The 17,972-nt window shown below is 31.8% G+C and overlaps 1 protein-coding gene across 1 annotated transcript in view; it reads right to left on the minus strand.

The window, feature by feature from the left end:
• Window positions 1-17,972, minus strand: part of LOC308658112 (A-kinase anchor protein 9-like) — a 113,041-nt gene that overhangs the window by 43,217 nt on the left and 51,852 nt on the right. The window contains exons 18-22 of the mRNA XM_081310675.1: window positions 7,038-7,200; window positions 5,517-5,729; window positions 4,396-4,434; window positions 2,797-3,029; window positions 1,683-1,802 (exon numbers count right to left, since the gene is read on the minus strand). Of these exons, the coding sequence (XP_081166801.1) occupies window positions 1,683-1,802; window positions 2,797-3,029; window positions 4,396-4,434; window positions 5,517-5,729; window positions 7,038-7,200 (768 nt within the window). The remainder of the gene's footprint in view (window positions 1-1,682; window positions 1,803-2,796; window positions 3,030-4,395; window positions 4,435-5,516; window positions 5,730-7,037; window positions 7,201-17,972) is intronic.

Raw genomic sequence — 17,972 nt, forward strand, 5'->3', positions numbered from 1 at the left:
GCTAAAAATACATTTGTTAGAAATAAGGGCAATGACTACAAACAAGGGGAATGATGACTTTTCTGCTATTCTAGCAGATTTAAAATTTCATTACAATGAACTTATAGGCATTTTATACTTCATTGAGGTACTTTTAAGAGAAATGAATCAAGTAAACTTCTTAGAAATTGTAGATAATTTTCAGCAATAAAATTATTTTCAGAAATAATAGTAGTTGAATTTAAGTGTTAACTAAGGGCCACACTAATACTGCTATGCAGTGGGAGCTATTACTGTCTTTATTTTAGAAATGAATAAATAGATTTAAAAGGTTAAGTAGCTTAGTTACTGTCACACATCTACTACATAGCACAGCCATGATCCACACTGGGATTGCCTTATCTCAAGCACAATCTCTTTATAACCGGGATAAGCCATCTTTAGAAATATATATAAGTGATATACGTATAAATATGTATAATATTTCCCATGTAGCATTTGTTTAATAAATGTAGAGTTTTCTGTATGAGGAAAATGGACAGTGGGAGTGACAGAGTAGAAGCAGGGAGACTGGTCAGGAGGCTACCTCACACATATAGGCAAATAATAATGACAACTAAGACACAGGGAAATGAATAAAGGTGAAAAGAATAAAAAGATGTAGTATAAATCTGATCCATTAATGGTTTGGGATCAGGGCTGAGAAGGAGTGGGACTGAGGAAGAATTCTAGAACTTAGCAAAGAAGATGATTTAGAAGGCACAACATTTATTGAGATGAAGAAGGAATAATTTTATTCTTGTCTTTTTGATAAAGGCTATTCAGGAACCAAGAATATGATTCCTGGATATGTTAAAAATGAGACATCTACGTGGAGACAGAGTAGGCAGTTGAAAATTCAAGTACAGAGTTCAACAGAGATGTTAGGAATAAAGGAACATCTGTGGGGCAATTTACAGATGACTGGGAAGAAAATGTAAAAACGGAAGAACGAGGACTCTAAGACTAAGTCATAAGGTACCCCTCATTTATTTTGGGTAGGCAGAAGACAAATAAATACCGGAGGAGAGAGACCACACTCTACAGTAGGTGTGTCACAGCAGTCAAGAGAAGGCGATACTTATAGAAGACTGTAATGAGTGTCTCTAAATGGTTGAGTAGTATTAAAGACAGAGAGGTGATTACTAGATACAGCCAAGAGGCTTTGGGTAACCTTCATAGGAACAGTTTAAATATACTAAGGGGTATAAAATTCCAAGAAAAAGATGTTGGAAACTTCATTGTAGTGGACTATAAAAGAGAAGAGAAAGGGAAATAATTAGTAAAGAGTGACTACAGAGAATTATCAGTTTAGTTGGGATGGGAGTAGAGAACTAGGCAGAGAAGTTTATTTAATACTAGAAAATATATAAAGATGGAAATAATTCCAAATTTAAGTACAACATTTTTATGTTTTGTTTTTTGTTTTTGATGGTGCTGGCATCAAATCCAGGACTTCAGGTATGCTAGGCAAGTGTTCTACCATGAACTATAACCCCTAGTCCAATATAAACATTTTTTAGGGTTAATGACCTCCTCACATTTAAGTAACATTCAATGTCCTGATTTTTAAGATTTATACCTTATTCACTTTTAAGTTTTTCATAATGTAACTCTTACTTCACACTCAAGATACAAATAGGCAATACCAATAAAGTTCTTACCTCTCTAGTTTGATGTTCACCAACGGGCTGGATTCGAGGCACAACCTTAAGTTGTTGTTCTAACTTCTGTATTTCTTGTTGGAACACATCTCTCTCATGTTCTCTGTCAATGGCTTGCTCCTGAAATTGAACAATAATAAAAACAATAGTAATTGAAGAAACAATATTTATTAAACCGATTATCTCTCTTTAGTTATAGGTTAAGTTTGTTTGAAAAGAAAGGACTGATGACCATGGAATCACAAAGATTCAAAAATATTTTTGGTATGACACATTACCTATTTGGGTTCTTCCACAAAATTTAAATACTTAAAATTTATTTGAAGTACATTTGTTTTCATTTAGGTAATGTTAAACTCAGAATGAAATAATTCTCCTCCATCAATGAATGTACTTGTACAATGGAGAAATTACACTGATAACTCAGTCATTAAGCAAATAAACAAACTAGTAAATCAATTTCTTATAATCTTAAGTTTTATACCTAAAATTATAAATAGTATAAGACTCTAATTCTCTGATATGTGAAGAGAAAATCTGGCTTATAAGAAATCTTAAAGAAGAATATCCATGTGAAATTAAAGATTTAACATCTTTTTGGAAGAGAACAATGGAAGCTTGGCAACTATTCCAGTCCAAGGGCCACACTGTTGTTACCTGTGTTCACACCTTTTGAGGTGGACACAATGGTAGACAATTAGCTCTTGGAATTCTTACCTGCGTTGACTACTGATTAAATGAGAGACTAGTAGAAGATTAACTATGAATTTTGGAACGTTAACTAGTAGGGCTTATTCACAAGCTAGTGGCACAAGTTTTGTTGTTGTTTAGGTTTTTTTTTTTTTTTTTTTTGGTGCTGGTGATTCAACCTAGGGCCGGCCTCATTTCATTCATGCTAAGCAGTACTCTACCACTGAGCTACATTCCCTGCCCTAGTTTTACTATTTTCATTTTGATTGTTACATAATAAATCATTGGAATACTCTCTCCATTGGTGGAATACACACATAAGCAAAAATATTAAGAGTCCCTATAATTTAAAGTTAAAATAATATAGAACAGTATCACATAGTATTCTACTGAGAAAAATCAATATCAAATTGCAAATACTTACATCTAAAAATTTTCTCATTTTTTCTAATTGCTTTTCCAGTGCTTGGTTTTGCTGTCTTAAATCCATTACTTCAGCATTTTTTTCTTGTTCCATCTCTATAAACCAACTGACTTGCTCTTCAACATCTATTTCCAAAGCTTTCATTTGTTTTTGAAGTTCATCATGTACTTTCTCAGCCTGACACTGCAATTCTAGCTTTTCCTTCATTAATTTTTCTGTCTCATGTAGTAATTCTGTTTATAAATGCAAAAGCATTCAGAGTTAATTATAATTAATGGTGCTTCCAGTAAATTTTACCTTCATGAAATAAAGGCTGAGAAATATTTTAAGTCCATATTAAAAAGTAAATATTCTCTTATAGAAATAACAAAATATCTTACTGCTACACATACATAAACTAGTATTATTAAAATTATGCAGAATTAACAAAAAGAAAGTCCCGTCACAAAAACACCATTTTTGTAAAAACATAGCAAATGACAAAAAAGCCACTTTTCACTATTAAGAATAGAACAAAATTGAATGAAATTTAAGCATAGAAAAAGAACATTTTTATTTACCTCACACAAAAATTAATTCATTCCAAACCCATAAATCACTTTCATATGTATACATAATATACACAAAAAATCACTGTAAATCTTTAAACAAGCAAGGAAGAGTTGTAGAAGAAGAAATATGAGTAGAGCCAGAATTTCCTGTTATTCTTACTCCTTATTAGATTCATATTACTGAGTTGTTTTTGCATGCTCACATGTATGTGCATCAAGGGAAAACTGACACGTGAGAGGCAGTGTGGTTAGCACTAAAAACAGACTATGTCTTCAAATCCTAGCTTGCCTCTTTTGTTTTACATGATATTCAATATGATGATCCTTGGTTTCCTTATATGTAAAATGGGAACTATATCATTGCCAATCTCTTACAGCAAATTTGGAATCAAATGAGTTAAAATATGTAAAACAATAACTGTAGTATAGTAAGCACTATTGTGTTAGTATCATTATTAATATAATAATAAAGTATAAAAGAAAAAGTAAACCAATCCTCTAATAAAGAAAATGGAAAGAACTTATCTCTAGAATCTTTATACTAACTGATGTACCAACACTATACTCAGGACAAGGAATCAACAGAAAAAATTTTTCCTTTGAAAACAACACTGATACTAGATGTTAACATAAAGTAAATCAATCAGAAAGCCTCTTACTAAATTCCATTGATCTTTTTACTACCATCATCTTATAAACTTCCTGACTTAGAAGAGGATTCTGGAAAGTCATAGACTACAAGATTTAATATATTTGTTAACAAAAAAAAACCATTTTCTTTGAAAAATTGAAATTGTTTTAAGTTTCATGCATAACAGATAATAAGATGATGTCATTATCAATCTCAGTTGTTAATTTCAAGTGAAAATGTGAACTTTTATAGTAAGACAAGTTGTTTTGTTGTTAAAGAGAACAACTTTAAGAGTGAATCACAGCAGCAAAACTGCGAAATTAGAGACATGTTAGTTGGTTGAAAATCCAAGGGTTACTCAAAATTTGCATCTAAATCTACCACTCAAAAATAGTCCATGCAATTGTACGCACACACCTGCTTCAGGTGCTGCATCGACTGCAGCATCTACTAGTCCTATGAAAATAGAAAACAAGACAAGACACAACAAAAATATTATACATATTCTATTGGCTAAAATAAGATAATGCATGTGCCCACATATATATTAGAAAGCAGACGCTGAAGCCACTGATTATTATCACTGGAGATTTTAAGAAGTTCCAATATTTCTTGAATATTTTACATGTATGACACAAAGTTTTTCCCCATTAAAAATTACAACCCTAAACCCATGTTAGACTAATTTCATCATTTTACAAAAAATGTATGTTGTATTTCTTAACTGATCAAATGAAATTAGACAAACAGTTTATAATTCCAACTTATGTTTTCTATAAAAGTGAGGACACAATAAACTGAATTTAAATTTTTACTATTACAAAGATTGACATTTACTGCTAAACAAACTTTAACGTCAAGATATTATTTAATTTCTTATTTAAGGAAAAATTAAGGTTATTTATAAATTTAAATTCTCTTTGAACTCCTACTACACTAGATGTCAGCCTGCTTCTAGCGCCATTGACCTTTTCCATCTATTTGGCTTGCAAGCCCCAGACCTGCTTATTACTAAAACAAGTTCTTAGTTATTTAATCCGACAATACATTTTTGCTGTCTCTTTTCTATTAAAAAGCCTAAAGCTTACACAATTTATAAAATATTCTGCCCCATTATTTGTAACCTTCTCTTGAGGCAGATTTTTGGGGTTAAGTAAAGAATTGTCTTTTCCTGTTAACAGTCAACATCTGCCAGAGATTAAAAAAGAAAGAAAAGAAAACCCTGGTTCTACTTGGTTGTCTAATAAGACAATTACCTATAGGTATGTTTGGTTATAATTTTTTTGAATATACTTTTTTTAGTTGTCAGTGGATCTTTATTCTACTCATATACAGTGTTGAGGATGGATCCCAGTGCCTCCCACTTGCTAGGCAAGTGCTCTATCACTGAGTCACAACCTCAGCCCACTCTGCTATTATTTTTCAAGTTCCTATATGGTATATGAATAATGGCATTGAAAAAAAGGGGGAAAAATCACTCTTAATGTTTAAAGAATATAAATGAAAAGAAAAGTGTTCCAAAGTCTGAAAATACGTACGTTGTACAACTGGACTTGCTTCTGCTTTCATTGCCGCCTTCTGTCTTGACAATAATTCTTTTTCTGCTTGGATTTCTTGTTGTTCTGCTTCCAATTCTTGCAACCTATTACCTGCATGTAACAACTCCTGCTCAAGGCGATCTATTATATCAGTTTTTTCCTGAATTTGCCTTTCAAAAAGAGTTTTTTCATCTGTGTAGCCATCAATGATATCTGTAAGATAAAATGAACAGGAAATGGAATTACAACTCATTTAAATTTGAACATTAATATGTTTTAATATGAACAAAAGAGCTGTTAGCAAAACTTTAAATCATTCCAACCTATTAAGTCTTGAATGAATTTGCTATTAATAGCAGCAACTTATTGACTTTTTTTTTAGTTGAAGATGGACACAATACCTTTACTTAGTATATTTTATGTGGTGCTGGGGACTGAAGCCAGTGCTTCATGTGTGCTATCAAATGTTCTACCACTGAACCACAACCCCAGCCCTTAACTTTTAATATGTACATTTGATTTAGTCGTCGTCTTCTTTTTTGAGTACCAGGAATTGAACCCAGGGGTGCTTTACCACCGAGTTACATCCCCAGTTCTATTTTATTTAGAAACAAGGTCTCACTAAGTTTCTTAGGGCATTGCTAAATTGCTGAGGCTGGCATTGAGTTAATAATCTTCCTGCCTCAGTGTCCCTGGGCATGTCACTGGGATTACAGGCATGTGCCACTGTGCCTGGCCTAATGCAGTCTTCTTGTTTACCAACCTGACATTAATGTGAAATTTCTCTAAACTTTCAAATACTTTGCTATACTGAAGCATCATCACATTGTATATGCGTAGTTCACTTTAGTAAAAAGATAAAAATAGACAAGTTTCTAGCTTAATGTAAATCAGATATTATAAATCGAATCACAATTCTAATAGAGTAAAGAGAATGGGAGAGGGGAAAGAAGACGGGAGGGAAAAAAAGGGGATCATGAACTGAAATTTATTTCCATGCATGTATGAGTTTGTTGAGATGAACTCAGCTACTATGTATGACTATGAAGCTCTAACAAAACATTTTCTCTCAAGTTGGTATTTTAATTCTAGAAGGTTAAGGTCAATACCACAGCATGGGGGAAGAGGCAAAGCCCAAGGCTTTAGAGGCTTAAAGCCTATGGTCACTATTTAATGGTTACCTTAAACAATTCAATAACATCTTTACCTTCGGTTTTCTCATTTTTAAATTACAGGCATGTCTTAGGATGGTGGGATCATGGTAACAACTCTCCACCATCCATTTCTCTATTTTCTAAAATTCCTTTATATTTTCAGTAATTCTACAAGTTCCTTTTATATTTAAATGTGTATATGCAGTTTTAAAAACTGCTTGGGAAAACTCTGAAGACAAACTACAACTACTTTCCAATGGCTGCTCTAAATTAGAGTAGATTTGTTTCTGAATTTGGCTGTACATCAAAATCTCTATTTTAAGATTGAAGTTCTGCTACTCTGACTTGCCAAAGGCAAGGTACTTACCCTCAGCCTTACTGAGCTCCACTGCCAGCTGTTCTCTGGCCCTAGACTCTTCATGAAGGCGCTCTCGCAGTTCTTCTTGGCATTTAAGGAACTCTGTTGCCTGTTGTTTCTGTTTGAATGACTCACACATCAATTCTGTTTGTGTAACTTTTGCATGTTCAAGCTAAACAAGAAGGGAAAGAATACATAAAGGAAGATGAAGTGTTGGAAAACCAGTGTCATTTTCCATTAAAGTAAGGATTTCAAATAAAAGACATATTTCTGACTTACAGTCACTTAAGACAGTTCTAATGCATGTTAACATTTGTGGGTAGGATAAGTCAATAGTAGACTCCACATTTGTTTTGAACACTTTAGAATCCGGAGGCATTAAAAATATAGCCTTCTTAGAATGCTATCATTGGCATGTACTGACTCCATTTTTAAAATAGTTTTTAAGATGGTAATACACACTTGAGGCCAAAGCTCTCAATCGCCATAACTTAATCATTTGTGTGAAATTACAAAAAAGCACTAACTTTGCTTTAGTTATCTGAGCTTTTATATGTCACCATCTACTTATCTGTTTTTACTAAAACAACTACATGCAGAAAAAAAAAAAACCTCCACAAAAAACAAAAAACTGAGCTCAAATGTTTCCAGTACTTAGCCCCAGAATTTTAAGAAATAATTGTATGTATTGACAACAGGCTTACAGCAAGTCTCTTAAATAAATTTTGTAAATTTACATAAGTTTGTGTATCAGAAAGACATTACTGCCATGTTTTAAGCTTAAAATGATAAAATGTAGTGGTTTCTAAGGTTTCTAATTAGACATTAATAATGTATTATAAAATTAAGATAATATTTAAAATCTTATTCTTAAAGACTTCTGCTCCTCACACCTGAGTGTTATTGCCAAACCAAATCAATTTCCAAAATATTCAGTATACAATTATTGTTTTTTTTAATTTAATTCATTTTTTTATGTTGTAGATGGACAAAATACCTTTGTTTTACTTATTTATTTTTATGTGGTGCTGAGGATTGAACCTAGTGCCTCACACATGTTAGGCAATCACTCTACCACTGAGCTACAACCCCAACCCCAATAATTGTTGTTTTAAAAGAAAGTTTAAATTTTATTTATAACCTATTATTTAAAAATGAACATAGATATAAGACTCATAATGGAAAATTAAACATAAATTTTAATTTGTAACTAATTTCCTAAAATATCTGTGAAAATATATTGTTACTTTAAAAAGGAAAAATTTTATGAACATGTTCACTTTTAACTACCAACAGTATTTTCCTTTAAATGTGGATAAATACTATATTTTAATTTTTACTATAAAGAAAATGACCATGAAGTATACATGCTGTACACAACTACTCTCCTGAATTTAGTCAATACATTTTTTAAAATACATCAATTGCTTCAATATGTACATAATTTTTATTATATACTAATGACCTAGAAAATACATGAAATATAGAGTTCAAAGTTATAACTAAAAGAAGATGAACTATTTTCCAAATTTACTACATAAATTCAATAGAGTATTTACAATAAAATAAATATTTGCTTTAGATAAATTTGATAAGTCTTTGCCTCTATGCTCCATTTCACGACAAGATCTAAACCACCTTCACATACATTTAGATATTTACCATGAAATCATGAAAAAACCCTTCAGTTTTAGAAACAAAGCAAAAACCTCAAGCAATCAAATAAGTAAGTAAGACTAATATATTTTATTTACAATAGCAATTGGGATCCACTGCATTTGGGATAAGAGTCCCCCTTAAAATTCTCATTTACATACTTTACACAATACCTTCTATCCAGTTAAGGTATGATTTACTCCTAATATCTATAATAGTATGAATTATATAAAAATTTTAAACTCAATATTTTCAAAGTATTTAGTAAACTCACCATTATACTTAAAGTATGGATAAGCTTTAGAAAAGATTATGACACTTAAAACAAAAGTTGTAGAAGGGGTAACAACACTATTCTAAAAACCATCTGGTTTGTTAAATATTAGCTAGCATGTACAGTTAAAGTCACCAAAGTTATAAAAAGTGCTGAATAACTTGTAGTCAATCATTCACAACATATTTGAGAATCAAATAAACCTGGAATACTGAATATGCAGGTATCTTTATGCTAAACACCTTTAGCAATGTTTATAAGTTTCACATTAAAAACAGAAAAAAGATATTTCTCTACAGAATTAGTTGACATATAGAAAACTAAAAATAAGTTCCTTATGGTGTAAGAAAATCTAGAATCCAAGTTTGCTTTTACCTTGCCTGGAACTACTGTCAGTATGTCATGGATGTAAACAATTCATTTAGCTGGTCTAGGTATCACAATACCTATTCTCTCAAATATAATCATTCCATTTTTATTCAGGATTGGATTCATAAACATACAAAAACAAGAATCTTAAAGACAAGCAGAATATTTTTTAAACAATTCACCTGGCACTGGAGAAGTGTAATATTATCTCATTCTGCTTTCTGGAATTAAGAACACAGCCAAGTTGGGACTTTTAGATCAAATTGAGCCCTTTGATACATTTAGGATGAATGGACAGCAGTATATACCAAAGAATAACAAAATAAGGTTCTATTCCGTTAACCTTATTAACAATACTTAAAATTTCATTTCTCATTATACTTATTTGTTAAACTAAATTAATATTTTATACTTACTGAATAAGGAGGGGTAGGCAGTGAAATTTTAGAAATTAGCTTTAATATATGCCCATTTCTTTTATGAATCAAGTGGAAAATAGAAGTATTAATAATTACTGAGTTATTTTCATCCAAATGTTCACACAAAGGAAAAGGATACGGTAAAGGCACTCGAGATTCAACCTCATAAATATCTTCATCTTGTTCTTCCAACCAAGAGCCATCGAGTTTGACAGTTGCCAAATAGGTCCTGTAAGAATCTATTCTAGAAGATGAAGGAGCCAAGCTTCTTCAATTATCAGTTTTCTACTACATTTAAAAAGTTCCTTTTAGTTTATCTAGATATTCCATTCTGTTTAGTGCTATCAAATACATAAAAAAATTAATTCATAGTACTGAACAATAAAAAGGGTGAAAATGTCTGGCGGGGGGAACCCTACAAATCTAAAAAACAAAAACAAAACAGAAAGACTCCTAAATGTCTACCAGTCTTTATCTGAAGAATCCAAAACAAAACAACAAAAAAATGCACAAAAACCAAAAGCACGCAAACAAAACACCACTGTTTTACCTAGAATAGGTAAATCCTTGAAGAATAAAAGAATGAAAACATAAATGTGTAATATGCTGATCAATAAAACTGCTTTCGGTATCAAATTTGTCTGTGGTAATAAGTAAGCCTTCCAAGCAGAACCTGGCAGGGAAGGTCAGGTTTTAAATCTCCATAGTAGCAGTCTTGAGAAACATAGTTGCAACATTATTTCCCTTGGTCTTGCAGCTTTGCCCTATTCAAAAGGAAAAGCTCTTTCAAACCGAGCTGCTCAAATAGCCTTGCAGGCTGAGCCAGAGGATTCTAGTCAGTGTCCCCTGAGGAAAAGGTCAGAACAGAGGGTGTGGTTTAATGTCTTTACCTATATGTGCACTGACAGGTGGAATGTGAATTAATACACCCACAAAAAAGCCTGCCTAACAGGATCCAAGTTCCACGTCAGATCTTTGAAAGAGTTATTTAGAGAAGTTTATAATGTGTCTAAGATAAGCTGGTATTTTTCCACCCTACTAAAAATTGTTTTAATTAAAAATGTGAATACAATATGTTTGAGTTTACATTACTAATCAGCTATTCAAGCATATCAAATAATTATAATTATTTCTGGAAATTAAATTAGAATTTCTTTTTGATAATTCCTTAAGATATAATACTTTTGAGCAGCCACTGAGGCTAACTAAATACAGATAATTCAGTTATAACTTATTTTCACATTGACTTATTTATAGAGGGCATATTAAGGAAAAAATTCTTTTTAGAGCCACTTTGTATATAAGTCGATAATTACACCACTTAAGGTAGCCTATGAACCCTGACTGAAATGTAAAAGCGACAAATTGTCCATAATAGTTAGCTTCAGGTTGTTCCAGAAGCCTGAGCAATACTGAATAAACCAGCCATTCATAATTTTAAAAGATAAATAACTTACTTATTACTAATAAAAGACTCTCAATAATGAAAGTTGTTTTAAATAAAAGACTTTCATTTTGGTGCCTTTTTCCCCCATCTGGTAACTGAATATCCTAAACCCACAAAGCCTTTATCTAAATGGAAAAAAACCATACTAAAGCAAGTGACAGGCTTAAAAAGGCCTTTGATAGCTACTCTGACTACATAAAGTAGTTTCGAAGAGCTAGTACTTAAACCCTTCTCAGCAGACTAGTAACTGAGGCAGAGAAAATGAAATTGTTTTATATACAAGTCCCAAAGTTGCAAGGAGATGTAGTTGGGGAGGGGCAGCTGCTGCTTAAAGTTCTGAAAATTTTTGTTTATTACAGTTTCTTATAACCTGCAGTTAGTCTGTCAAGATGTCTTAACACCTATATGAGATGGAGGCCTGACCTTATGACTGTTGCAGCTAAATGTGATTTTTTTTAAAGAGAGAGTGAGAGAGGGAGAGAGAGAGAATTTTAATATTTATTTTTTAGTTATCGGCAGACACAACATCTTTGTTTGTATGTGGTGCTGAGGATAGAACTTGGGCCGCACACATGCCAGGCGAGTGCGCTACTGCTTGAGCCATATCCCCAGCCCAAGCAGCTAAATGTGATTTTAATGAAGCTCCAGCAGACGTAAAATCATCAATACCCTAGCTGTTCACACTTTATGAACTGGTGGATCCCACACCTAGCCTATGAGATACCTCTTAAAATACTCTTTCCCTGCTTCTTTTGCAAATTAGTTATTTTGATAATCATCCAATTTCTCTCATTTGAGGTAAAAACAAAACTGTGGGTAAGAAATAATTATTCATAAATAGCAGCATTTAAGTCAACATAAGAATTAACAACAAAGAAAGAAAAAAGAAAGAAAGAATAACTAAGGAGAAAAATAGACTCAAAGAGTAATAGATAAAGATGACCCAGAATGTGGCAAACAGTCTTTGTAATAATATATTAACTAGTGGCATACTACATTAATTGATATTCAGAAAGAATACAAAATAAAACAATAACAACAAAAAACTGCATAAAAACCAAAAACAAACAAAACACCATTGCTTTAACTACAATAGGTAAATCCTTAAAGAATGAAAGAATTGAAAACATAAATGTGTAATAAGTTGAGCAATAAAATACCTTTAAATTAAATGATATACTAATATTTTCACCCCAGTTTTGGAAACACATAGAACTTATTTCCATTAACATAAAACAAAAATCTTTATAAGTAACGTGTGTCCTCTTATGACTAGGAACATGGGTCATGGTAAGAAACTAACTACAAATTTAACTACTGTTAAAAATGAATGAAAAAAGACTCAAAAAGTAGTAAAGAAGAGTCTGGATGATGGCATATGGTGATTCTGACAATAATTCAAGTTATATTCAATTTTGCTTTTTCCTCTAGTTTAAAAGCATATAAACCTTTCTGCAACTAAAAACTTAAAATACAATGACTTCAATTTCTAGAAACATATTTAACTGTCCAGACTAGCTCCTTATCCTCGGGTTTCAGAAGATCATGACTTTACCATATACAGGAGGCTATTAATTGACAGCATTGAGCTACATTTCCCCAATGAAAAAGGTTTACATTAATCATATATCAAGCTATTTAACCTTTTTTCCCTGTAAATTATTTCCTTCAAATTGTAAAACACTTCTGCTGCTGTCTTTTCGTCTTCACTTTATTTACTTATTTCTCTAAATTATTTAATGGAGGGACTAACTCCTGCATACATTACCTGACCAATGCTAAGCACACTGGGGGCAATACTTGATGGCAAAATGTGTTTCAGTACTTATAATTATGATTAAAACAAAAAGCTTAGCCTGATCTTTAATTCTCAGATTCCCCTTTGAGAAATTATAGAAGCCTGTAGCTTTGATTCCATTATTCTAAAAAATGAGAACTAGTAAACTCACAATAGTGCCTTATAATGAAAATCATTCTGAGAGAATAAATTATTCATTAATTTCTTCCAAGGAATTATTTTTTATTTGCATTAAGTTTTATCTTTTATTGACAAATAATGATTGAATATTTTGAGGTACAAAGTGATGTTTTCTTACATGCACACACTGTGGAATAATCAAACACATCCATCACCTCAAATATTTATCATTTCTTTGTGGTTAAAATTCTCTTCTTTAGCAATTTTGAAATATATGTTAACTATTATCACTATGCTGTGTAATAGAACACCAAAAATTATTTCTCCTCTCTGAAACTCCCCCCCCAAAGACTTCCTAAGAGAAATATTTTTTGGTAAATAATCTCCTTGGCTCTAAATAATAACCTCTGGATTCCATAAAACTTCAATTGTTGAAAGATTAACTCCCAGAAAACAGACGTTTCTATTTCCACCTAACTGAAAAGTCAGGTGTTTTTGAACTGATTCTCAAAGATAATTTTTCTGCAGAATTGGAGAAAGACCACTAAATAAAGATTGTATTACAGAGATTATCTTTCTAAGGGCCTTAGAAGATTTTCTAAGCATGTTTCATCACATAACGTTGAAAACTAGTCCAACAAATTGGAAAACTACCAAACTCCACTGAAATCGTTCCTGTTAAGTTTGCCAACAATCTCTGGATTTCAAAATTCATTTCTCAGTTATATTTATGATTAAAACTAAAGAATAACTAAACAAAAATCTTAGTCTGCTCTTTAATCCTCAGATTCCAAGAAAGCAGAAGTAGTAGTGGTTAAGACCACGGATTCTGAAACTAAAGTACCTGGATTCCCACTCTAACTCTCCTTAACTTATAAACTTGGGCAAATGACTTCTCTAACTGGTTTCTATGTTTCTGCTCTCCTTGTACTTTCACCACCCTCTACCTACTCTATTCTATTTTTAACGATAGTCAAAGTGTTTATTTTGGAAAATACAAGTTAGAGTCTCTAACTATCTAAAGATGGAAACAATCTATATGTCTTTTAAACAGTAAATGGATAAAGAAACTGCTGGAATTTACCTCACTTATTAAAAAGGAACAAACTATTATTAGACATAACAATACAGATGATTCTTAAATGCACTTTATTAAGGTAATAGAGCCTGACCCCAAAATTACATGATGCACGTTTTCATTTATGACACTTTGGAAAAAGCAAAACTGTAAGAAAGGAAAGCAAGCCAGTGTTTACCACAGGCAGGAGGTGAGAGAGTGGGTGACTCTAAAAGAGCAGTGCCTGGGAATGTTGGGGTGATGAAACTATTTTATATCATGACTCTAAGTGATGTAGATGACTCTACACACCTGTCATAACTGAAAGAACTGTCCACAGAATGATCTTTTTCATATATTAATAAGAATGAGGAACTCAATGGAATAAAAAAAATCATAAATAAATTATGACTGTTATATATATGAATAAAAATTACAAATGAGTTATGACTGTTATAAATATTCATGTATTATATTCATATATATTTGAATATACATGTGAATGTGTTTGTGTGTATGTATGTTTGTGTATTCATATATGAAAAAAAGCACACCAACAGGGTGAGAGAGAAAAGAGTTAACCTAAGGTACTTGAAAAACAATATTTTGACTGTATATTATAAGACTAAAAACAAAAAGTACTACACACAAATAATGTAGTCTAGTTAGAGAATTTGTTTTTCACAGGGGTGTAGGATAGCAATTCTGAAATTACATATGTGTATATTATGGTTGAGCAAACAAATAAAAATGCAATTGAACATGAGACTCTCTTTTTCACTGTTGGAGAACAAAGTTACTAAGAAAAAAGGGCAGGGCAAAACAAATGCTGTGGTACCAGAACTGGAGGGCTCAGAATGAATTTATGGATTTTTAAATTATACATGTATACAGAGAGATTCAGTCATAGATAGAAGGATTAGCATACAAAGATATATTTTTAAACTATCCACTAACAGGGCTTAGAAGTAATGACATCCTAGTAACAATGAGAACATCTAGTACCTAGATCTTGGTTTCTAGATAGTATTTTCCGATAAAAGAAATATGAATTCCATGAAGAAGTGATTGATTCTAAAGTTAGGGTAGGAAAAATACAAGATGGGTTTGAAACTTCTTGTAGTACCAATACTCAAAAAAGCAAGTACACTTCAAAAGGATGTACCTCAAAAAGTTCTTAATGCCAAAGCTGAAACAAAACAAAGTATTAGGTTACAACTAAAGTGATAAATTAGTCATGAGTCTATACTGATATTGATTAGAAGTGAAAATATAGCTCATATAGCTAAATAAATAAATAAAACAATGAGGAAAGTATAAAATTACCATTAGAACACCATAGTAATAATTACTGCATGCAAGATCCAACAATGGATGTAAGAATATTAGATGAAAGAAAGTTAAGGAGAAAAGGTTATTTGCATATTATCAAAGTACCTCCTCCAAGATAGTTATTCATTACAAAGGGGAAAACAGTAACATTACAGTTGAGAAACCCAGCAGATATTACAAGCAATGAAGATTAACATTACCTGTAATAATGACATATTGACTCACATAACCAGGCATGAAGCACAAGATGGGCATAGCATTTTTGTGGTAGTATCAAAAATATACAGGCTTCATATAATCACAACAAACATCAGACAAATCCAAACTGAGGAACATTCTAAAAAATAACCGACAAAAGACTAAAGTATTGTCAGAGACTGGTGAAACCAAAGATGACATGACAACTAAGTACAATGTGGGATCTGGGAATGAATCTTGGAACAGAAAAACGTCATTATAGGAAAAACCAATGAAATCTAAATAGTTTATACTTTAGTTAACAGTACTGCAGCAATTTTAATTTCTTAGTTTTATAATTATATTATAGTTATGCACTATGTTAATGTTAGGGAAAGCTGAATGAGTGGTTGGTACATCGAAACTCTCAGTTTTAGAATTTTCTGTAAGCTTAAAGTTATTTTAGAATGAAAAGTTAAAAACTGTCCCCTATGACTTTAACATGAAGAGTTAAAGAGAGAAGAGGTCAGAGTATAATCTGGTTTCCAGATTATATAGTAGGCACTCAAAACTTCGCTGAATGAATGAATGAATGACTTATCTCAAACATCAAACCCCACAGTACGCTTTATGGCCTGCACCTTACCCCAAACTGTCAGATGCTATTCAGAGTATCCTGTGCAGAGCTATTTGCCTGTATTTAAATGAAAGCAAAAAGACATCACAGCAGTGCCATTTTGTTATAAAAATGAAGAAAATAAATCAAGGTTAAAGGAAGAAGAAGCAAATGATAATATATTAAAGAGGAAAATGGGATACTAGTTATTTCACAAAGATGTTAGACTTTATTTTGTGTCAATTTAATGATTAAATTATTCATTTGGTTCATAATATTTTAGTTATTAACAATATTCTGAAGAAGTCATTGGATTTAAACATTTATCCATGGTTAAGATTAATAATTGATCTGCAGTTAGTTTTAAAAACTGTCACAAAGCTCCTATTCCCTTACTTTAGCACGTAACAAACTGAGACTCATTTGGAAAATACCATGACAAGGCTCTTACTGCACCTCACTACCTAGTCATATAAACAGAGAGTTGTCATGTGTTATGGACTTGACCTAGGGAACTGAGTGTTTCAGGAAGATCCCACACACTTAACTGTTGACTGATGGCAGTTTTAATGACTATGGCGAAGTTTTCTCTAGTTGTCTGTAAGAGCAAATAATCTGTAGAAACCACTGCTCACTTGTCATTTATTTGTCATTTTCCATGGTGATTATCAAAAGATAAATACTATAGTACATTAAGCATAATGTGCATAATTTATAGTGGCATTGAAGAGTAGCAACACTATCAACAGTGGTCAAGTTCCAGGTCAAAAGTATGTTATAAGGATCAAGAAAGAAAAAGTAGGGCTGCAATTGTAGCTCAGTGGTAGAACACTTGCCTAGCATGTGTGAGGCACTGGGTTCCATCCTCAGCACCACATTAAAAAAAAATAAATAAGTAAAATAAGTTTATTAAAAAAAGAAAGAAAGAAAAAGTATTACCAGTTGTTTTCCTGGTAGAAAAAGTATAAATCATAGAATATAAACACTAATATGACTGAAATAAGCATAAACAAAACAAAAAGAATTTAATATAGAATTATCTATACTATACAACTTTCATAGAATAAAAGGGATAATATTAAGATGCCTATGCATTCAAGCTTTAAGTACTGACTCAACTGACTCAGTGGACCCGCATACTCTAGAAGTTGTTTATGGATAAGCATTCTAAAAGAGAGAGAATGCAGGACTTAGGCTAATTATAAAAGACTAAAAATATAGTAAATCTTGGTAAAAATGTGTATTTTTTAATGTTAACTATGGAATTTCACATTTCAACACAACATTTACAATGTCAATGTTTGAGTTTAAATAGTCTGCTCAACTTTGGGCTAAAGGAAAGGTGACTATAAAATTCTGTGATCCAAGAGTGTAAAACTAATGTCTTAATAATATAAATGAAGCTGAATTTTATGGGTACCATTTCATTTCCTTACAAGCACTTAGGATGTTGATAATGAAAAATAAAATAACTCTTCAGAACTTTGAATATAGGACCACCACTGATTTTTTTTTTAAATTTAAATCATTTTTCCTACTCTTGGCAAATAACAAGTATTTGAGCTTTCAAGAATATGATATGCCTTTGGTTCTCTGTGATGCTCAAGTAAATTTTTGAGTTACTGAAATAGAAGCTTTAATCATTCTGTACATGCTACAAAAGAAAGCTCTAGAGAAAC

Source organism: Spermophilus citellus (assembly GCF_964194105.1).
Source record: "Spermophilus citellus genome assembly, chromosome: 10".
NCBI lineage: Eukaryota > Metazoa > Chordata > Mammalia > Rodentia > Sciuridae > Spermophilus > Spermophilus citellus.